This window comes from Heptranchias perlo, chromosome 41, assembly GCF_035084215.1.
Source record: "Heptranchias perlo isolate sHepPer1 chromosome 41, sHepPer1.hap1, whole genome shotgun sequence".
NCBI lineage: Eukaryota > Metazoa > Chordata > Chondrichthyes > Hexanchiformes > Hexanchidae > Heptranchias > Heptranchias perlo.
Genome location: NC_090365.1, coordinates 16,519,792 through 16,543,652, shown reverse-complemented (window position 1 = coordinate 16,543,652; position 23,861 = coordinate 16,519,792). Strand labels below are relative to the sequence as shown.

Sequence of the window (23,861 nt, the reverse complement as noted above, 5' to 3'; positions counted from 1 at the left end):
CTGGGTATCGAACCGCGATCAGACGCTGGGTATCGAACCGAGATCAGACGCTGGGTATCGAACCGAGATCAGACGCTGGGTATCGAACCGAGATCAGACGCTGGGTATCGAACCGAGATCAGACGCTGGGTATGGAACCGAGATCAGACGCTGGGTATGGAACCGAGGTTAGACGCTGGGTATCGAGCCGAGATCAGACGCTGGGTATCGAGCCGAGATCAGACGCTGGGTATCGAGCCGAGATCAGACGCTGGGTATCGAACCGAGATCAGACGCTGGGTATCGAACGGAGATTAGATGCGGTTTATCGAACGGAGATTAGACGCGGTTTATCGAACGGAGATCAGACACGGTTTATCGAACGGAGATTAGATGCTGGGTATCAAACGGAGATTAGACGCGGTTTATCAAACGGAGATTAGATACGGTTCATCAAACGGAGATTAGATGCGGGGTGTGAGACAGAGGTTAGAATCATAGAAAGGTTACAGCACAGAAGGAGGCAATTCGGCCCATCGAGTCCGTGCCGGCTGTCTGCAAGAGCAATCCAGCTTTTCCCACACCCCCGCAATTTCCCCGTAGCCCTGCAAATTTTTTCCCTACAAATACTTATCCCATTCCCTTTTGAAAGCCAGGATTGAATCTGCCTCCACCCACCCACCCCCCGCCTCGGGCAGTGCATTCCAGATCCTAACCACTCGGTGCATAAAAAAGTTTTTCCTCATGTCACCTTTGGTTCTTTTGCCAAACACCTTAAATCTTATGTAGTTACGTGGATAGACTGGAGAAGCTGGGGTTGTTCTCTTTGGAACAGAGAAGGTTGCGAGGAGATTTGATCGAGGTAGTCAAAATCATGAAGGGTCTAGACAGAGCAGATAGAGAGAAACTGTTCCCATTGGTGGAAGGGTCAAGAACCAGAGGGCATAGATTTAAGGTGATTGGCAAAAGAACCAAAGGTGACATGAGGAAAAACTTTTTTACACATTGAGTGGTTAGGATCTGGAATGCACTGCCCGAGGGGGTGGTGGAGGCAGATTCAATCATGGCCTTCAAAAGGGAACTGGATAAGTACTTGAAATGGAGAAATTTGCGGGGCGACGGGGAAAGGGCGGGGGAGTGGGACTAGCTGGATTGTTCTAGCACAGAGCCGGCACGGACTCGCTGGGACAAATCATAGAATCATAGAATCATAGAAGTTTACAACATGGAAACAGGCCCTTCGGCCCAACATGTCCATGTCGCCCAGTTTATACCACTAAGCTAGTCCCAATTGCCTGCACTTGGCCCATATCCCTCTATACCCATCTTACCCATGTAACTGTCCAAATGCTTTTTAAAAGACAAAATTGTACCCGCCTCTACTACTGCCTCTGGCAGCTCGTTCCAGACACTCACCACCCTTTGAGTGAAAAAATTGCCCCTCTGGACCCTTTTGTATCTCTCCCCTCTCACCTTAAATCTATGCCCCCTCGTTATAGACTCCCCCACCTTTGGGAAAAGATTTTGACTATCGACCTTATCTATGCCCCTCATTATTTTATAGACTTCGATAAGATCACCCCTTAACCTCCTACTCTCCAGGGAAAAAAGTCCCAGTCTGTCTAACCTCTCCCTGTAAGTCAAACCATCAAGTCCCGGTAGCATCCTAGTAAATCTTTTCTGCACTCTTTCTAGTTTAATAATATCCTTTCTATAATAGGGTGACCAGAACTGTACACAGTACTCCAAGTGTGGCCTCACCAATGCCCTGTACAACTTCAACAAGACATCCCAACTCCTGCATTCAATGTTCTGACCAATGAAACCAAGCATGCCGAATGCCTTCTTCACTACCCTATCCACCTGTGACTCCACTTTCAAGGAGCTATGAATCTGTACTCCTAGATCTCTTTGTTCTATAACTCTCCCCAACGCCCTACCATTAACGGAGTAGGTCCTGGCCCGATTCGATCTACCAAAATGCATCACCTCACATTTATCTAAATTAAACTCCATCTGCCATTCATCGGCCCACTGGCCCAATTTATCAAGATCCCGTTGCAATCCTAGATAACCTTCTTCACTGTCCACAATGCCACCAATCTTGGTGTCATCTGCAAACTTACTAACCATGCCTCCTAAATTCTCATCCAAATCATTAATATAAATAACAAATAACAGCGGACCCAGCACCGATCCCTGAGGCACACCGCTGGACACAGGCATCCAGTTTGAAAAACAACCCTCGACAACCACCCTCTGTCTTCTGTCGTCAAGCCAATTTTGTATCCAATTGGCTACCTCACCTTGGATCCCATGAGATTTAACCTTATGTAACAACCTACCATGCGGTACCTTGTCAAATGCTTTGCTGAAGTCCATGTAGACCACGTCTACTGCACAGCCCTCATCTATCTTCTTGGTTACCCCTTCAAAAAACTCAATCAAATTCGTGAGACATGATTTTCCTCTCACAAAACCATGCTGACTGTTCCTAATTAGTCCCTGCCTCTCCAAATGCCTGTAGATCCTGTCCCTCAGAATACCCTCTAACAACTTACCCACTACAGATGTCAGGCTCACTGGTCTGTAGTTCCCAGGCTTTTCCCTGCCGCCCTTCTTAAACAAAGGCACAACATTTGCTACCCTCCAATCTTCAGGCACCTCACCTGTAGCGGTGGATGATTCAAATATCTCTGCTAGGGGACCCGCAATTTCCTCCCTAACCTCCCATAACGTCCTGGGATACATTTCATCAGGTCCCGGAGATTTATCTACCTTGATGCGCGTTAAGACTTCCAGCACCTCCCTCTCTGTAATATGTACACTCCTCAAGACATCACTATTTATTTCCCCAAGTTCCCTAACATCCATGCCTTTCTCAACCGTAAATACCGATGTGAAATATTCATTCAGGATCTCACCCATCTCTTGTGGTTCCGCACATAGATGACCTTGTTGATCCTTAAGAGGCCCTACTCTCTCCCTAGTTACCCTTTTGCCCTTTATGTATTTGTAGAAGCTCTTTGGATTCACCTTTGCCTGATCTGCCAAAGCAATCTCATATCCCCTTTTTGCCCTCCTGATTTCTCTCTTAACTCTACTCCGGCAATCTCTATACTCTTCAAGGGATCCACTTGATCCCAGCTGCCTATGCATGTCATATGCCTCCTTCTTCTTTTTGACTAGTGCCTTCTTCCGTGCTGTAACCTTTCTGTGATCTGTGTCCTCTGGTTGAATGCTGGGTGTGAAACAGAGATTAGATGGGGGGTGTGAGACAGAGGTTAGATGGGGGGTGTGAGACAGAGGTTAGATGGGGGGTGTGAGACAGAGATTAGATGGGGGGTGTGAGACAGAGATTAGATGGGGGGTGTGAGACAGAGATTAGATGGGGGGTGTGAGACAGAGATTAGATGGGGGGTGTGAGACAGAGATTAGATGGGGGGTCTGAGACCGAGATTGGATGGGGGGTGCGAGACAGAGATTAGATGGGGGGTGTGAGACCGAGATTAGATGCTGGGTGTGAGACAGAGATTAGATGGGGAGTGTGAGACCGAGATTAGATGGGGGGTGTGAGACCGAGATTAGATGGGGGGTGTGAGACCGAGATTAGATGGGGGGTGTGAGACCGAGATTAGATGGGGGGTGTGAGACCGAGATTAGATGGGGGGTGTGAGACAGAGATTAGATGGGGGGTGTGAGACCGAGATTAGATGGGGGGTGTGAGACAGAGATTAGATGGGGGGTGTGAGACAGAGATTAGATGGGGGGTGTGAGACAGAGATTAGATGGGGGGTGTGAGACAGAGATTAGATGGGGGGTGCGAGACAGAGATTAGATGGGGGGTGTGAGACAGAGATTAGATGCTGGGTGTGAGACAGAGATTGGAATGGGGGTGTGAGACAGAGATTAGATGGGGGTGTGAGACAGAGATTGGATGGGGGGTGTGAGACAGAGATTAGATGGGGGGTGTGAGACAGAGATTGGATGGGGGGTGTGAGACAGAGATTGGATGGGGGGTGTGAGACAGAGATTAGATGGGGGGTGTGAGACAGAGATTAGATGGGGGGTGTGAGACAGAGATTAGATGGGGGGTGTGAGACAGAGATTAGATGGGGGGTGTGAGACAGAGATTAGATGCTGGGTGTGAGACAGAGATTAGATGGGGGGTGTGAGACAGAGATTGGATGCTGGGTGTGAGACAGAGATTCGATGGGGGGTGTGAGACAGAGATTAGATGGGGGGTGTGAGACAGAGATTGGATGCTGGGTGTGAGACAGAGATTAGATGGGGGGTGTGAGACAGAGATTAGATGCTGGGTGTGAGACAGAGATTAGATGCTGGGTATGAGACAGAGATTAGATGCTGGGTATGAGACAGAGATTAGATGGGGGGTGTGAGACAGAGATTAGATGGGGGGTGTGAGACAGAGATTAGATGGGGGGTGTGAGACAGAGATTAGATGGGGGGTGTGAGACAGAGATTAGATGCTGGGTGTGAGACAGAGATTGGATGGGGGGTGTGAGACAGAGATTAGATGCTGGGTGTGAGACAGAGATTAGATGGCGGGTGTGAGACAGATTAGATGGGGGGTGTGAGACAGAGATTAGATGCTGGGTGTGAGACAGAGATTGGAATGGGGGTGTGAGACAGAGATTAGATGGGGGGTGTGAGACAGAGATTAGATGGGGGGTGTGAGACAGAGATTAGATGGGGGGTGTGAGACAGAGATTGGATGGGGGGTGTGAGACAGAGATTAGATGGGGGGTGTGAGACAGAGATTGGATGGGGGGTGTGAGACAGAGATTGGATGGGGGGTGTGAGACAGAGATTAGATGGGGGGTGTGAGACAGAGATTAGATGGGGGGTGTGAGACAGAGATTAGATGGGGGGTGTGAGACAGAGATTAGATGGGGGGTGTGAGACAGAGATTAGATGCTGGGTGTGAGACAGAGATTAGATGGGGGGTGTGAGACAGAGATTGGATGCTGGGTGTGAGACAGAGATTAGATGGGGGGTGTGAGACAGAGATTAGATGGGGGGTGTGAGACAGAGATTGGATGCTGGGTGTGAGACAGAGATTAGATGGGGGGTGTGAGACAGAGATTAGATGCTGGGTGTGAGACAGAGATTAGATGCTGGGTATGAGACAGAGATTAGATGCTGGGTATGAGACAGAGATTAGATGGGGGGTGTGAGACAGAGATTAGATGGGGGGTGTGAGACAGAGATTAGATGGGGGGTGTGAGACAGAGATTAGATGGGGGGTGTGAGACAGAGATTAGATGCTGGGTGTGAGACAGAGATTGGATGGGGGGTGTGAGACAGAGATTAGATGCTGGGTGTGAGACAGAGATTAGATGGCGGGTGTGAGACAGATTAGATGGGGGGTATGAGACAGAGATTGGATGGGGGGTGTGAGACAGAGATTAGATGCTGGGTATGAGACAGAGATTAGATGCTGGGTGTGAGACAGAGATTAGATGCTGGGTGTGAGACAGAGATTAGATGCTGGGGATCGAACGGAGATTAGATCAGGCATAACATTGAATTGAATCATAGAAATGTTACAGCCATTCGGTCCATCGAGTCCATGCTGGCTCTGTGCAAGAGCAATCCAGCTAATCCCACTCCCCCACCCTATCCCCGTTGCCCTGCAATTTTTTTCCTTTCAAGTACTTATCCAGTTCCCCTTTTGAAGGCCATGATTGAATCTGCCTCCACCACCCCCTCGGGCAGCGCATTCCAGATCCTAACCACTCGCTGTGTAAAAAAGTTTTTCCTCATGTCATCTTTGGTTCTTTTGCCAATCACCTTAAATCTATGTCCTCTGGTCCTTGACACTTCAGCCAATGGAAACAGTTTCTCTCTGTCTACACCCTACATGATTTTGAATTCCTCTATCAAATCTCCTCGCAAGTGTCTCTGTTCCAAGGAGAACAACCCCAGCTTCACCAGTCTGTCCACGTAACTAAAGTCCCTCATCTCTGGAATCATTCCAGTAAATCTTTTCTGCACCCTCTCTAAGGCCTTCACATCTTTCCTAAAGTGCAGTGCCCAGAACTGGACATAATACTCCAGTTGTGGCCAAACCAGTGTTTTATAAAGGTTCAACATGACTTCCTTACTTTTGTACTCTGTGCCTCTACTTGTAAAGCCCACGATCCCGTATGCTTTTTTAACCGCTTTCTCAACCTGCCCTGCCACCTTCAACAATTTGTGCACATATACCCCCAGATCTCTCTGTTCCTGTACCCCTTTTAGAATTGTGCCCTCTAGTTTATATTGCCTCTCCTCGTTCTTCCTACCGAAATGTATTACTTCGCATTTTTCTGCATTAAATTTCATCTGCCACGTGTCCGCCCATGCCACCAGCCTGTCTATATCCTCTTGAAGTCTATCACTATCCTCCTCACTGTTCACTACACTTCCAAGTTTTGTGTCATCTGCAAATTATGAAATTGTGCCCTGTACACCCAAGACCAATTCATTAATATATATCAAGAAAAGCAGTGTTCCCAGCACTGACCCCTGGGGAACACCACTGTACACCTCCCTCCAGTCCGAAAAACAATCGTTCACCACTACTCTGTGTTTCCTGTCACTTAGCCAATTCTGTGTCCATGCTGCCACTGCCCCTTTTATCCCATGGGCCACAATCTTGATGATAAGCCTACCATGCGTCACTTTATCAAACGCCTTTTGAAAGTCCATATACACCATATCAACTATATTGCCCTCATCTACCCTCTCTGTTACCTCATCAAAAAACTCTATCAGATTAGTTAAACACGATTTGCCTTAAACAAATTCCTGCCGGCTTCCTCTAATCAATCCACACTCGTCCAAGTGACTGTTAATTCTGTTCCGGATTATCGTTTCTAAAAGTTTCCCCACCACTGAGGTTAATCTGACTGACCTATAGTTGCTGGGTTTATCCTTACACCCTTTTTTGAACAAAGGTGTAACATTTGCAATTCTCCAGTCCTCTGGCACCATCCTCGTATCTATGGATGTTTGGAAGATTATGGCCAGTACCTCCGCAATTTCCACCCTTACTTCCCTCAGCAACCTAAAATGCATCCGGACCGGGTGACTTATCTACTTTAAGTACAGCCTTTCTAGTACCTCTTCTTTATCAATTTTTAGCCCATCCAGTATCTCAAATATATCTTCCTTTACTGAGACTCTTGCAGCATCTTCTTCCTTGGTAAAGACAGATGCAAAGTACTCATTTAGTACTAATCTCAAACGGAGATTAGACGCGGTTTATCAAACGGAGATGAGATGCGGGGTATCAAACGGAGATTAGATGCGGTTTATCAAACGGAGATTAGATGCGGTTTATCAAACGGAGATTAGATGCGGTTTATCAAACGGAGATTAGACGCGGTTTATCAAACGGAGATTAGACGCGGTTTATCAAACGGAGATTAGATGCGGTTTATCAAACGGAGATTAGATGCGGTTTATCAAACGGAGATTAGACGCGGTTTATCAAACGGAGATTAGACGCGGTTTATCAAACGGAGATTAGACGCGGTTTATCAAACGGAGATTAGACGTGGTTTATCAAACGGAGATTAGACGCGGTTTATCAAACGGAGATTAGACGTGGTTTATCAAATGGAGATTAGATGCGGTTCATCAAACGGAGATTAGGTGCGGGGTATCAAATGGAGATTAGGTGCGGGGTATCAAACGGAGATACCAGTTATTTACATTAGAAAATGTTTTCTTTGCAGTATTTTTTTTTAAGATAGTTTTGTTTGTCCTTCCTCCCATTTCCTCAGTTATATATTTGCAAAATCTATTTATATTCCAGCACTGACCTGCACCAGAACAGGTTGTCATTGGCCTGATCCAGGCCCAATGTCTGAGGTCAGCAATAAAGTGTCACACAAACATCCTGCTCGAGGTCCAGAGTGAACATAGCCCTCCTCAGTAACACAACATCCCCGATTTCTTTCACCCCATCATTGACAGCCGTTTCTTCAGCCTGCCTAGGCCCTAAACTCTAGAATTCCCTCCCTAAACCTCTCCACCTCTCTAGCTCTCTCTCCTTTAAGACACTCTGTGAACCTACCTCTTTGACCAAATTTTTGGTCACTTGTCCTTCTAGCTTTTTATGTGGCTCGGTGTCTAATTTTGTTTGATAGCGTTCCTGTGAAGCCCCTTGGAACGTTTTACTACTTTAAAGGTGTTATATGAATTGAAGTTGTTGTATAAATGCAAGTTGTTGTTGTATGGGTACATTTAATCATTTGTTTTTAAGAATTCTGAATTTTTGATGTGTTTATGTTATAAATATTATTTTTGGCTATACTAACTAACCTGAGTGAAGAAGGGAATTGGTGGACGTAAACAGCATGAAGACATTATTTACGTGATTTGTTTGGTCAGTTTTGTATTTCGTCCAAAGTGTTGGCCTTGGCTCAGTGAACAGAGAAACAGGAGGAGGCCATTCAGCCCCTCGAGCCTGTTCCGCCGTTCAGTTAGATCGTGGCTGATCTGTATCTTAACTCCATTTACCCGCCTCGGTTCCGTAACCCTTAATACCCTTGGCCAACAAAAATCGATCAACCTTAGTTTTGAGATTTTTAATTGACCCCCAGCCTCAACAGCTTTTTGGGGAGAGCTTTGTGTGAAGAAGTGCTCCCTGGCATCACCCCTGATCGGCCTAGCTCTAATTTTAAGGTTATGCTCCCTTGTTCTGGACTCTCCCACCAGAGGAAATTGTTTCTCTCCATCTACTTCTAAGGAGAGAGGGATAAACCCGGCAATTACAGGCCAGTCAGCCTAACGTCAGTGGTGGGGAAACTTTTAGAGACAACAATCCGGGACAAAATTAATTGTCACTTGGAAAAACATGGGTTAATAAATGAAAGTCAGCACGGATTTGTTAAAGGAAAATCGTGTTTAACTAACTTGATTGAATTCTTTGATGAATTAACGGAGAGGGTTGACGAGGATAGTGCAGTTGATGTGCATATGGACTTTCAAAAGGCGTTTGATAAAGTACCACATAATAGACTTGTTAGCAAAATTAAAGCCCATGGGATTAAAGGGACAGTGGCAGTGTGGATACAAAATTGGCTAGGGGACAGAAAGCAGAGAGTAGTGGTGAACGGTTATTTTTCAGACAGGAGGGAAGTATACAGTAGTGTTCCCCAGGGGTCAGTATTAGGACCGCCGATTCTTTTGATGAAATTAATAACCTGGACTTGGGTATAGGGGGTATAATTGCAAAGTTTGCAGACGACACGAAACTCGGAAATGTAGTAAACAATGTGGAGGATAGTAACAGACTTCAGGAGGTCGTAGACAGACTGGTGAAATGAGCAGACACATGGCAGATGAAATTTAACGCAGAGAAGTGTAAAGTGATGCATTTTGGTAGGAAGAATGAGGAGAGGCAATATAAACTAAATGGTACAATTTTAAAGGGGGTGCAGGAACAGAGAGACCTCGGGGTATATGTGCACATGGGATCCTGTGCTTTATTAATAGAGGCATTGAGTACAAAAGCAAGGGAGCTATGCTAAACCTTTATAAAACACTGGCCTCAACTGGAGTATTGTGATCAGTTCTGGGCTCCATACTTAAGGGAGGATGTCAAGGCCTTAGGGTGCAGAAGAGATTTACTAGAATGGTGTCAGGGATGTGGAGAGAGTAGAGAAGCTGGTGTTATTTTCCTTAGAACAGAGAAGGTTAAGGGGAGATTTGCTAGAGGTGGAAGCAGATTCAGTAGTAACTTTCAAAAGGGAATTAGATAAATGCTTGAAGGGAAAGAAATTACAGAGCTATGGGGAAAGAGCAGGGGGATGGGACTAATTGGATAGCTCTTTCAAAGAGCTGGATGGCCTCCACCTGTGCTGTACATACTATCAAATCCTTTAATCATCTTAAACACTTCAGTTAGATAGTTTTGTAGCGTGCCCACCAGTTAGTGGCTGGCGTCCCATTTCTCACATTCTCAGTGCAGAAGGGACATGTGACGGTAATTCTTGGGGCAAGTCTCCTGAACACTGTGGGCGGGAGAGGGTGTGCAATGTTTGACATTAAAATAGCCAATTTTCCTTCAAAAGCTGAGCAGTAAGATAATCGCTCCTCAATACTCAACTCTTCATACAAGAGGCTGAGAGCTACGTGGATAACACGTTTCAGGAGGTGGTCACCCCGCAGCTTAAGAGAGTGCAGGCAGAGAGGGACTGGGTGACCGCCAGACAGACAAGGAGGACCAGGCAAGTAGTGCAGGAGTCCCCTGAGGGCATCTCGCTCATACTGGTGGGGGAGAGGGTTCCTCTGCAATGTGCAGCCAGAGTCAAGTCCACAGCACCATGGGTGGCTCAGCTGTATGGGTTGGGGGTGGAGAGGAGAAAGGTCATAGAGTCATAGAGTTATAGAGTTATACAGCACGGATAGAGGCCCTTCGGCCCATCGTGTCCGCGCCGGCCATCAAGCCCAGTCTAATCTAATCCCATATTCCAGCATTTGGTCCGTAGCCTTGTATGCTATGGCATTTCAAGTGCTCATCCAAATGCTTCTTGAATGTTGTGAGGGTTCCTGCCTCCACAACCCTCTCAGGCAGTGAGTTCCAGACTCCAACCACCCTCTGGGTGAAAAAGTTCTTTCTCAAATCCCCTCTAAACCTCCCGCCTTTTACCTTGAATCTATGCCCCCTTGTTATAGAACCCTCAACGAAGGGAAAAAGCTCCTTAGTATCCATCCTATCTGTGCCCCTCAATTTTGTACACCTCAATCATGTCCCCCCTCAGCCTCCTCTGCTCCAAGGAAAACAAACCCAATCTTCCCAGTCTCTCTTCATAGCTGAAGCGCTCCAGCCCTGGTAACATCCTGGTGAATCTCCTCTGCACCCTCTCCAAAGCGATCACATCCTTCCTGTAGTGTGGCGACCAGAACTGCACACAGTACTCCAGCTGTGGCCTACAGGTCAGGAGAGCGATAGTGATAGGGGATTCTATAGTTAGGGGAGCAGACAGGCTGTTCTGCAGCCGCAGACCTGATTCCAGGATGGCATGTTGCCTCCCTAGTGCCAGGGTCAAGGATGCCACTGAGTGGCTGCAGAACATTCTGGAAGGGGAGGGTGAATAGCCAAAGGTCGTGGTCCATATCGGAACCAGTGACATAGGTTGAAAGAGGGATGAGGTCCTGCAGGCAGATTTTAAGGAGTTAGGAAAGAGATTAAGAAGCAGGACCTCAAAGATAGTAATCTCCGGATTACTCCTGGTGCCACGGGCTAGTAAGTATAGAACTAGGAGGATAGAGCAGATGAATGTGTGTCTGGAGAGATGGTGCAGGAGGGAGGGCTTCAGATTCCTGGAGCATTGGGACCAGTTCTGGGGGAGGTGGGACCTGTACAGGCCCGGACGGGTTGCACCTCAACGGTGTTGGGACCAATGTCCTCGCGGGGAGGTTCGCTAGTGCTGTGGGGGAGGGTTTAAACTAATTTGGCAGGGGGATGGGCACCAGGATGTAGCATTGGAAAGGAGAAACAAGGAGCACAAAGGATCAGGGGAGAAAGATCGCACTGGAACAAGAAATAGTGCAGTATTAGGTGGGATCAGACTGAGAGAGAGTAAAGAAAGTCTAAGACTGGTTTGCAGTGCTTGTGTGTAAACACACGAAATGTGGTAAACAAAGTTGGTGAGCTGCAGGCGCAAATAGCCACATGGGAATACGATGTTGTGGCGATAACAGAGACCTGGCTCAATAAAGGGCAGGATTGGGTACTAAATATTTCTGGATACAAGGTGTTCAGGAAAGATAGGGAAGGAAAGAAAGGAGGGGTTGGCAGTATTGATTAAGGAGAATCTTGCAGTGTTAGAGAGAGAGAGAGGATGTCCTGGAGGGGTCAAGGACAGAATCTATTTGGTTTGAGTTAAGAAATAAAAGACATGCCATTACACTACTGGGTGTATTCTATGGGCCACCAACTAGTGGGAAGGATATAGAGGAACAAATTTGGAGGGAAATTACAGAGAGGTGCAAAAGCCATAGAGTAGTGATAACTGGGGACTTCAACTATCCGAATATAGACTGGGATAATAATAATATAAGGGGCAAAGAGGGGGAGGAATTTTTGAAATGTATTCAGGATAACTTTCTGACCCAATGAGGAAGGAGGCATTGCTGGACTTCATTCTAGGGAATGAGTGGAACAAGTGTCAGTGGGAGAGCATTCAGGGAGCTTCATGAGGTTTAGAATAGCTATGGAAAAGGACACAGACCACTCACTCTAAAGTAAAAATACTCAATTGGAGGAGGGCCAATTTCAGTGGGATGAGAACAGATCTGGCCCGGGTAAATTGGAATCAAGATTGGCAGGCAAAACTGTAATTGAACAGTGGGAAGCCTTTAAGGAGGAGATGATTCAGGTACAGTGTAGGCACATTCCCACGAGGGGGAAAGGTAGGGCAACTAAAGCCACAGCTCCCTGGATGACAAAAGAGATAGAGAGTAAGATGAAATTGAAAAAAGGGGCGTATGACAGATGTCAGGTTGAGAACCAGGCAGAATATTGAAAGTTCAGAGGAGAAGTGAAAAAGGAAATAAGAGGGGCAAAGAGAGAGTATGAGAATAGACTAGCGGCCAACATAAAAGGGAATCTAAAAGTCTTCCACAGGCATGTAAACAGTAAACGGGTAGTAAGAGGAGGGGTGGGACCGATTCGGAACCATACAGGAGATCTACTCATGGAGGCAGAGGGGATGGCTGAGGTATTAAATGAGTACTTTGCATCTGTCTTCACCAAGAAGAAGATGTTGCCAGAGTCTCAGTAAAGGAAGATATAGTTGAGGTACTGGTTGGGTTAAAAATTGATAAAGAAGAGGTACTTGAAAGGCTGGCTGTACTTAAAGTAGAAAAGTCACCCGGTCCGGATGGGATGCATCCAAGGTTGCTGAGGGAAGTAAGGGTGGAAATTGCGGAGGTACTGGCCATAATCTTCCAACCCTTGTTCACAAAAGGGTGTAAGGATAAACCCGGCAACTACAGGCCAGTCAGTTTAACCTCGGTGGTGGGGAAACTTTTAGAAATGATAATCCGGACAGAATTAACAGTCACTTGGACGAGTGTGGGTTGATGAGGGAAAGCTAGCCTGGGTTTGTTAAAGGCTAATCGTGTTTAACTGACCTGATGGCTTTTTTGATGAGGTAACAGAGAGGGTAGATGAGGGCAATGAAGTTGATGTGGTGAATATGGACTTTCAAAAGGCGTTTGATAAAGTGCAGCACGGTCGCTTATCATCAAGATTGGAGCCCATGGAATAAAGGGGGCAGTAACAACATGGATACAGAATTGGCGAAGTGACAGGAAACAGAGAGTAGTGGTGAACGGTTGTTTTTCGGACTGGAGGGAGGTGTACAGTGGTGTTCCCCAGGGGTCGGTGCTGGGACCACTGCTTTTCGTAAGCGCCACCTCGCTCTCTCACCCCCGCCCCCCCCCACACACCGCCTCGCTCTCTCGCCCCCCCCCCCCCCACACACCGCCTCGCTCTCTCACCCCCCCCCCCCACACCGCCTCGCTCTCCCCCCCCCCCCCCGCCCCCCCGCACCGCCTCGCTCTCTCACCCCCCCCCCCCACACCGCCTCGCTCTCTCGCCCCCACCCCGCACCGCCTCGCTCTCTCGCCCCCCCCCCCACACCGCCTCGCTCTCCCCCCCCCCCCCCCCCCACACCGCCTCGCTCTCTCGCCCCCCCCCCCACACACCGCCTCGCTCTCTCGCCCCCCCCCCCCCCCCACCCACCGCCTCGCTCCCCCCCCCCCCCCCCCACACCGCCTCGCTCTCTCGCCCCCCCCCCCCCCCACCGCCTCGCTCTCATCGCCCCCCCCCCCCACACCGCCTCGCCCCCCCCCCCCCCCCCCACACCGCCTCGCTCTCTCCCCCCTCCCCCCCCACACCGCCTCGCTCTCTCGCCCCCCCCCCCCCCCACACCGCCTCGCTCTCCCCCCCCCCCCCCCCCCGCACCGCCTCGCTCTCTCGCCCCCCCGCACCGCCTCGCTCCCCGCCCCCCCACTGCCCTCGCTCCCCCCCCCCCCCGCACCGCCTCGCTCTCTCGCCCCCCCCCCGCACCGCCTCGCTCTCTCGCCCCCCCGCACCGCCTCGCTCTCCTCGCCCCCCCCCGCACCGCCTCGCTCTCTCTCCGCCCCCGCACCGCTTCGCTCTCTTCCCCCCCCCCCCCCCACTGCCTCACTCTCTCTCCCCCCCCCCCCCACTGCCTCACTCTCTCTCCCCCCCCCCCCACACTGCCTCACTCTCTTCCCCCCCCCCCACTGCCTCACTCTCTCTCCCCCCCCCCCCCCCCCCCACCGCCTCACTCTCTCTCTACCCCCCCCCCCCCCCACACCGCCTCGCTCTCTCGCCCCCCCCCCCCCCCACACCGCCTCGCTCTCCCCCCCCCCCCCCCCCCCCCCCCCGCACCGCCTCGCTCTCTCGCCCCCCCGCACCGCCTCGCTCCCCCCCCCCCCCACTGCCTCGCTCCCCCCCCCCCGCACCGCCTCGCTCTCTCGCCCCCCCCCGCACCGCCTCGCTCTCTCGCCCCCCCCCCCGCACCGCCTCGCTCTCTCGCCCCCCCCCGCACCGCCTCGCACTCTCGCCCCCCCCCGCACCGCCTCGCTCTCTCGCCCCCCCCGCACCGCCTCGCTCTCTCGCCCCCCCCGCACCGCCTCGCTCTCTCGCCCCCCTCGCTCTCTCGCCCCCCCCGCACCGCCTCGCTCTCTCGCCCCCCCTCGCTCTCTCGCCCCCCCCGCACCGCCTCGCTCTCTCGCCCCCCCTCGCTCTCTCGCCCCCCCCCCGCACCGCCTCGCTCTCTCGCCCCCCCTCGCTCTCTCGCCCCCCCCGCACCGCCTCGCTCTCTCGCCCCCCCCGCACACCGCCTCGCTCTCTCTCGCCCCCCCTCGCTCTCTCGCCCCCCCCCGCACCGCCTCGCTCTCTCGCCCCCCCCGCACACCGCCTCGCTCTCTCGCCCCCCCTCGCTCTCTCGCCCCCCCCCGCACCGCCTCGCTCTCTCGCCCCCCCCGCACACCGCCTCGCTCTCTCGCCCCCCCTCGCTCTCTCGCCCCCCCCGCACCGCTTCGCTCTCTTCCCCCCCCCCCACTGCCTCGCTCCCCCCCCCCCCCCCCACACCTCCTCGCTCTCTCTCTACCCCCCCCCCCCACACCGCCTCGCTCTCTCTCTACCCCCCCCCCACACCGCCTCGCTCTCCCCCCCCCCCCCCTCCGCACTGCCTCGCTCTCTCGACCCCCCCCCCCGCGCGCCGCCTCGCTCTCTCGACCCTGTTTCAATTTGGGTCACCTTCAAACGACATACACAAGCTGGAATCAGCAAAAACACGTGTTCCCTCTGACTCATTCCCATTCCAAAGATCCCTGCAGTTATGCTTTTATAGAATAGAATTCCTTGTTGCTGGGGTAAAGTGATATCGTTACAGTCTCTCCACTTGTTGCAGGTTCCGAGTTCTCACCTTTCAGCCCTGAACCCTGACCTCAGACGCAATGTCATCCACGGCCACAGACCTGGACAACATGGAGGTTCAGCGACAGTACAACATCAACAGTCGCTGGGAGACCTCGGAGAGCGCGTGGGAAGAGGAGCACAGTACGTCCAAACTCTTCGAATCCTCCAGGATCAAGGCCCTCGCTGGTGAGTCTCATCGCCCACTTCCTTCCATTTAAAGCATCCAGCCCAGAGATGGTGAACCACGTTAGTGGAATCGTCACCACCCCTCCCCCACTACAGGAAATACCCCCTCCCCCCGCGATGGGGAGTAGCCCTCTCCCCCACGACAACAACCACAAAAATTTGCATTTATATAGTGCCTTTAATGTCGTAAAATGTCCCAAGGTGCTTCACCGAAGCGATCATCATTCAAAATTTGACACCGAACCCATAAGGAGATATTAGGACAGGTGACCAAAAGCTTGGTCAAAGAGGTAGGTTTTAAGGAGCATCTGAAAGGAGGAGAGAGCAGTAGAGAGGCGGAGAGGTTTAAAGAGGGAATTCCAGAGCTTAGGGCCTAGGCAGCTGAAGGCACAGCCGCCAATGGTGGAGCGATTAAAATCGGGGCTATGCAGAGATCTCGAAGGGTTGTCGGGCTGGAGGAGGTTACAGAGATAGGGAGGGGCGAGGCCATGGAGGGATTTGAACATAAGAATAAGAATTTCAAAATCAAGGCGTTACTGGACCGGGAGCCAATGTAGGTCAGCGAGCACAGGGGCGATGGGTGAACAGGACTTGGTGCGAGTTAGGATACGGGCAGCAGAGTTTTGGATGAGTTCAAATTACGGAGGGTGGAAGATGGGAGACTGGCCAGGAGACCATTGGAGTAGTCAAGTCTAGAGGTAACAAAGGCACGGATGAGGGTTTCAGCAGCAGATGAGCTGAGGCAGGGGCGGAGACTGGCGATGTTCTGGAGGTGGAAGTAGACGGTCTTGGTGATGGAGAGGATATGGGGTTGGAAGCTCAGCTCAGGGTCAAATAGGATGCCAGGGTTGTGGTCTGGATGAGCCTCAGATTGTGGCCAGAGAGAAAAATGGAGTCGGTCGCCAGGGAACACAGTTTATGGCTGGAATCGAAGAAAGTGACTTTGGTCTTCCCAATATTTAATTGGAGGAAATTTCTGCTCATCCAATACTGGATGTCGGACAAGCAGTGTGACCAATCAGAGACGGTGGAGGGATTGAGAGAGGTGGGGTGAGGTAGAGCTGGGTGTCGTCAGCGTACATGTGGAACCTGACGTCGTGTTTTCTGATAATGTCATTGAGGGGCAGCATGTAGATGAGAAATAGGAGGCGACCAAGGATAGATCCTTGGGGGACTTGAGAGGGAGACTCCAGGCACAGGAGCAGGCCATTAAGTAGAATGTACAGCACAGAAACAGGCCATTCAGCCCAACAGGTCCATGCCGGTGTTTATGCTCCACACGAGCCTCCTCCCATTCCTCTTCATCTAACCCTATCAGCATATCCTTCTATTCCTTTCTGCCTCATATGTTTATCTTACTTTCCCTTAAATGCATCTATTCCAGTTGCCTCAACCACTCCTTGTGGTAGCGAGTTCCACATTCTAACCACTGAGTGAAGAAGTTTCTCCTGAATTCCCCATTGGATTTATTAGTGACTATCTTATATTTATGGCCCCTAATTTTGGACTCCCTCACAAGTAGAGAGATTTTCTCTATGTCTACCCTATCGAATCCCTTCATTATCTTAAAGACCTTTATCAGGTCACCCCTCATCCTTCTCTTTTCTAGAGAAAAGAGCCCCAACCTGTTCAGTATTTCATGAAAGTTGTGACTTCTCAGTTCTGGCATCATCCTTGTTTTGCACCTTCTCCAGTGCCTCTGTATCCTGTTTATAATATGGAGACCAGGACTGTGCACAGCCCTTCAAGGATCTATATAAGTTTAACATAATTTCTCTGCTTTTCAATTCTGTTCCTCTGGAAATGAACCCCAGTGCTTGGTTTGCATTTTTTATGGTTTTGTTGACCTGCGTCGCTACTTTTTGTGATTTGTGTATCTGTACCCCGAGATCCCTCTGCTCCTCTACCCCATTGAAACTCTTATTTTCCAAGCAGTACGTGGCCTCCTTATTCCTCCTACCAAAATGCCCCACCTTGCATTTATTTATATTGAAATTAATTTGTCATTTGCACGCCCATTCTGCAAGTTTATAAATGTTGTCTTGTATTTTGTCGCAGTCTTCCTCAGTATTAACTATACCCCCTAATTTGGTGTCATCCGCAAATTTTGAAATTGTACTTCCAATTCCCAAGTCCAAATCATTGATGTAAATTGTGAACAACAGCGGTCCCAGCCCCGATCCCTGTGGAACACCACTTCCCACCTTTTGCCAGTCTGAGTAACTACCCTTAACCCCATCTCTCTCTTTTCTGTTTTGGAGCCAGCTTGATATCCATTCTGCTCCCTGTCCCCTGACTTCACATGCTCTGACCTTAGTCCTGAGTCTACAATGCGGTACCTTATTGAAGGCCGTTTGAAAATCCAAATATATTACATCTACTACATTACCCTTGTCGACACTTCCTTTTGCTTCTTCAAAGAATTCAATAAGGTTAGTCAGGCATGACCTTCCCTTCCGAAATCCGTGCTGTCTATTCTTTATTATATTTTCTAGATGTTTTTCTGTTACATCTTTGAGTAAAGATTCCATTATCTTTCCTTCCACCAATGTTAAGCTAACTGGTCTATAGTTCCCTGGACTTGTTCTATCTCCCTTTTTAAATATAGGAATCACATTAGCTGTCCGCCAGTCATAGAGTTATACAGCACGGATAGAGGCCCTTCGGCCCATCGTGTCCGCGCCGGCAACTGGCACTATTCCCTTTTCTAATGAATTTTTATATATATGTAAGAGTGCCTCTGTTATCTCCTCTCTAACTTCTTTTCAAATGCACAGATGCAATCCATCCGGACCTGGGGTTTCATCATCTCTAAGTTTGATTAGTTAATCAATTATCTCCCCCCTTTCTATTTTCATAGAATGATACAGCACAAAAGGAGGCCATTCAGCCCATCATGCCAGTGCTGGCTATTTGAAAGAGCTATCCAATTAGTTCCACTCTCCTGCTCTTTCCCCATAGTCCTGCAAATGTTTCCCCTTCAAGTATTATCGAATTCCCTTTTTAAAAGTTATTATTGAATCTGCTTCCACCGCCCTTTCAAGCAGCGCATTCCAGATCAGAACAACTCGCTGAGTTTAAAAAAAATGTTTCCTCATGTCACTCCTGGTTCTTTTGCTGATTAGCATAAATCTGTGCCCTCTGGTTCCCGATCCTTCTGCCAGTGGAAACAGTTTCTCCTTTTTTATTCTAGCAAAACCATTCATGACTTGAACACCTCTATCAAATCTTCCCTTAACCTTATTTGTTCTAAGGAGAACAATCCCAGATTCTCCAATCTCTCCACAAAAGAGGTTCAAGAAGGCGGCTCACCACCACCTTCTCAAGGGCAATTAGGGATGGGCAATAAATGCTGGCCTCGCCAGCGATGCCCACATCCCATGAACGAATTAAAAAAAACATAACTGAAGTCTCTCTTCCCTGGTACCATTCTAGTAAATCTTTTCTGCACCCTCTCTAAGGTCTTGACATCCTTCCTAAAGTGTGGTACTCAGAATTGAACACAATACTCCAGCTGCGGCCTAACCAGTGTTTTATAAAGGTTTAGCATAACTTCCTTACTTTTGTACTCAATGCCTCTATTAATAAAGCTAAGCACCTTGTAGCACAAAGTTCTGTAGTACAATTGGACACTTTCACCCTCCCTCTCGCCCACCCAGTGGGAGCACCGAGTTATTGGAGGGTCTGGCAGGAGGATGAAAGATCTTTGTGGGGCGGGAAATGCCAGTGTACGTTATAGAATCCCGACTTGCAGAAATTAACGTGGGGGGAACGGGGGGGTGATGGGGTGGGGGAAGGGAGGGGGGGAACGGAGTGGGGGTGATGGGGTGGGGGAACGGAGTGGGGGTGATGGGGTGGGGGAACGGAGTGGGGGTGATGGGGTGGGGGAACGGAGGGGGGGGAACGGAGGGGGGGTGATGGGGTGGGGGAACGGAGGGGGGGTGATGGGGTGGGGGAACTGGGGGGGTTAATGGGGTGATGGGGGCAGTAATGAGTCCAATATCACTCTGTCACATGCTGCTGCTTGCTGAACCATCGGTCCGGGGGGAGGTTTTGCAGCCTGGACTGATCAGGTGTTGACCTGAGTCTTGGTGCAGGTTTAATTGATGTTTTCCTCGAGCTGAGACATGAGACCGTCCTCAGCCATGACCTAGCTGTTTTCTGAATGTCCCATTAGTTTGTGTCTGGTGCTATTTCCTTATTGAGCTGCAAGCAATGAGGTTATGGAGAACCCACTTCCACATTAATGGGTGTTGGCTGACGGAGGGGCTCCCCACAGGTAAATGGGACTTTGTCTCAAGGGACCCCTTTACACGGAGCGTGGAGATTGTACCCACCTTGAGACAGCCTCTGGTCCAGATGTGTGGAGACTCCTCCTGACTGTAACTGTTATCACCGAGGGATGTCACTTCACCCCGGGCTACTGTCCCTCACAGAGTTGCTGTGCTCTAGTTTAACCGGCTGCTTCTTCTCTTACAGACGAGCGAGATGCTGTGCAGAAGAAGACTTTCACAAAGTGGGTGAATTCTCATCTGTCCCGGGTGCTGTGTCGAATCACTGATCTTTACCTCGATCTCCGAGATGGCTGCGTGTTAACCAAACTGCTGGAGGTCCTTTCAGGAGAGCAGCTGGTACAAGACTATCTCTACCGTTGATATTCCTAGGGATTGCCCGGTGCCCTGGTGCTAGGGTAGTTGATTCACACTGCTGTATGTGAACTGGGCCAGCCCACTGCTGCTAGGCTGTGTGTGTTTGGCAAAGTACAGTAACTTGTGTTTATCATCCTCATCCCCACACATGGAAGATGAAGAGTGGGCGAAGAGGACGCTGCAGGAAACGGGAAGGATTGGGGAGCGATTGAAGAGGCTTAAGGAGGCACCTATAGGAAGGGAGAATGATACTGAAGGGGAGTGGATTGGGGGAGGGGCGAAGAGGTGTAGGGGAGGGGCGGGGTTTGTAGTGAGGTGCAGGGGAGGGGCGGGGTTTGTAGTGAGGTGCAGGGGAGGGGCGGAGAGATGTAGGGGAGGGGCGGGGTTTGTAGTGAGGTGCAGGGGAGGGGCGGAGAGGTGTAGGGGAGGGGCAGAAGGGTGTAGAGGAGGGATGTAGTGGAGGGGCGGATGATAGACAGGATATTTGATTGGCACCATAGCTCCAGATGGCAGCTGACTGATCTGAGGAGCGGTGGGGATGGGAGTCGGTGAAAATAAAGACAATGAAGTTGGAGGCAAAGGAGATTGAAAAAAGTGTCAGTGTTGCGGCAGGTGGCAACAGCTGGATCGGGGGTGGGCTGGTGTTGGTGATCGGGGGGCGGGGGTGGGCCAGTGTCGGTGATCGGGGGGCGGGGGTGGGCCAGTGTCGGTGATCGGGGGGCGGGGGTGGGCCAGTGTCGGTGATCGGGGGGCCGGTGTCGGTGATCGGGGGCGGGGGCCGGTGTCGGTGATCGGGTGGGGGGCGCAGGCCAGTGATCGGGGGGGGGCGGGCCGGTGTCGGTGATCGGGCCGGTGTCGGTGCTCGGGGGGCGGGGGCCGGTGTCGGTGATCGGGGGGGTGGGCTGGTGTTGGTGATCAGGGGGGCGGGGGCCGGTGTTGGTGAGCGGGTGGGGGGCGCAGGCCAGTGTCGGGGGGCAGGCCGGTGTTGGTGATCGGGGGCAGGCCGGTGTCGGTGATGGCCAATCGCACTCATTGTCCTTCCTTCTCTCAGCCCAAGCCTACGCGAGGCCGGATGCGGATCCATTCCCTGGAGAACGTGGACAAGGCTCTCCAGTTCCTGAAGGAGCAGCGGGTTCACCTGGAGAACGTGGGCTCCCACGACATCGTGGACGGAAACCACCGGCTGACTCTTGGCCTGATCTGGACCATCATCCTCCGATTTCAGGTCTCTGGTAAACTGCACCTTTAGCAGGGACTGTCCAACAGGGTAAAGGGGCTGGACCGTACTTTAAAGAGGACCAGTTCAGGATGAGGAGGGGGGGGTGCAGCGAGGGGCGGGGGCTGAGAGTGAGGGGCGGGGAACTGTACTTGTGTTTTCCAATTTATTTTGATGGGCTGAAGACTGAGTGGAGGGAGATGCAGAGAATGAGGTGTGAATTTGCCTGTCTGCCCACCTTAGTGTTTCTTTGTTGATTTCCATGTTTTAGATACAGGTGATCAAAATTGAAACAGAAGATAACGGTGAAAGTCGCTCGGCCAAAGATGCTCTCCTGTTGTGGTGCCAGATGAAGACAGCAGGGTGAGTGATTGTACGGACTGGGGGTCAGAGTTCACACAGCTTATCCATTGGCCTGCAGTAAAAGGGAGTGTCAGAACACTCTCGTCACCAAACGCCGTGTCAACCAGGGGTGCACTGATGGATCGCTCACCAGGACTAGTTGTGTCACTACTTCACCTCCCAAGGTGCATTGGTGGAGGGTAGCTGCAGAGCGGGAAAGGAAAAACAGACAAATATGTTTGGTTCGATAAATGTAAGGTACTTCACCAAACAAAGACAAGTAAGGAATATGAGCAGGGCTTTGGAGATGGGATGGGATGTAGCATGCTGGACAGGTTTAGGGAGAGTGTGGGTCTGTGATGGCTGAATGCTGTAGTATTGACGGTGATCTTTGGAAGGGGTGAGGAGAGAGCACAGCGTAGAGCAGAGTCATGGAAAACCCAAAGATGTTTTATAAATACATAAACAGCAAGAGACTAACTAAGGAAAGAGTGGGGCCTCTTAGAGACCAAAAAGGTAACCTATGTGTGGAGGCGGAAGATGTGGGTATGGTTCTTAATGAATACTTTGCGACTGACTTCAAAGAAGGGGACGATGCAGGAATTGTTTTTGAGGAGGAGTGTGAAAAATTGGATGGGATAAACTTAGCGAGAGGATTAAGGGGATTAGCATCTTTGAAAGTAGATAAATTGCCAGGCCCGGATGAAATGTATCCCAGACTGTTAAGAGAAGCAAGGGAGGAAATAGCGGAGGCTCTGACCATCATTTTCTCATCCTCTCTGGCTACAGGCGTGGTGCCGGAGGATTGGAGGACTGCTAATGTTATACTGTTGTTTAAAAAGGGAGAAAGAGATAGAACGAGTAATTATAGGTCAGTCAGTCAGTCTAACCTCGGTGGTGGGCAAATTATTGGAAACAGTTCTGAGGGACAGTCTAAATCGTCATTTAGAAAGGCATGGATTAATCAAGAACAGTCAGCATGGATTTGTTAAGGGAAGGTCATGTCTGACTAACTTGATTGAATTTTTTGATGAGGTAACGTGGAGGGTCGATGAGGGTAGCGGGTTTGATGTAGTCTACATGGATTTTAGCAAGACTTTTGACAAGGTCCCACATGGCAGACTAGTCATAAAAGTAAAAGCCCATGGGATCCAAATGAAAATGGCAAGTTGGATCCAAAATTGGCTCAGTGGCAAGAAGCAAAGGGTAATGGTCGACGGGTGTTTTTGTGACTGGAAGGCTGTTTCCATTGGGGTTCTGCAGGGCTCAGTACTAGGTCCCTTGCTTTTTGTGGTATATATCAATGATTTGGACTTAAATGTAGGGGGCGTGATTAGGAAGTTTGCAGATGATACAAAAATTGGCCGTGTGGTTGATAGTGAGGAGGAAAGCTGTAGACTGCAGGAAGATATGCGGAACCACAAGAAATGGGTGAGATCCTGAATGAATATTTCACATCGGTATTTACGGTTGAGAAAGGCATGGATGTTAGGGAACTTGGGGAAATAAATAGTGATGTCTTGAGGAGTGTACATATTACAGAGAGGGAGGTGCTGGAAGTCTTAACGCGCATCAAGGTAGATAAATCTCCGGGACCTGATGAAATGTATCCCAGGACGTTATGGGAGGTTAGGGAGGAAATTGCGGGTCCCCTAGCAGAGATATTTGAATCATCCACCGCTACAGGTGAGGTGCCTGAAGATTGGAGGGTAGCAAATGTTGTGCCTTTGTTTAAGAAGGGCGGCAGGGAAAAGCCTGGGAACTACAGACCAGTGAGCCTGACATCTGTAGTGGGTAAGTTGTTAGAGGGTATTCTGAGGGACAGGATCTACAGGCATTTGGAGAGGCAGGGACTAATTAGGAACAGTCAGCATGGTTTTGTGAGAGGAAAATCATGTCTCACGAATTTGATTGAGTTTTTTGAAGGGGTAACCAAGAAGATAGATGAGGGCTGTGCAGTAGACGTGGTCTACATGGACTTCAGCAAAGCATTTGACAAGGTACCGCATGG

General features: G+C 50.3%; 1 protein-coding gene across 2 annotated transcripts in view; it reads left to right on the top strand.

Annotated features, from left to right (window-relative positions):
* LOC137306094 (spectrin beta chain, non-erythrocytic 1-like) overlaps positions 1-23,861 on the top strand; it is a 321,761-nt gene that overhangs the window by 1,062 nt on the left and 296,838 nt on the right. For both annotated transcript variants that reach the window (XM_067975159.1, XM_067975160.1), the window contains exons 2-5: positions 15,450-15,643; positions 20,123-20,274; positions 21,344-21,517; positions 21,780-21,871. In XM_067975159.1, coding sequence (XP_067831260.1) covers positions 15,496-15,643; positions 20,123-20,274; positions 21,344-21,517; positions 21,780-21,871 — 566 coding nt within the window. In that variant the 5' untranslated portion in view covers positions 15,450-15,495. The remainder of the gene's footprint in view (positions 1-15,449; positions 15,644-20,122; positions 20,275-21,343; positions 21,518-21,779; positions 21,872-23,861) is intronic.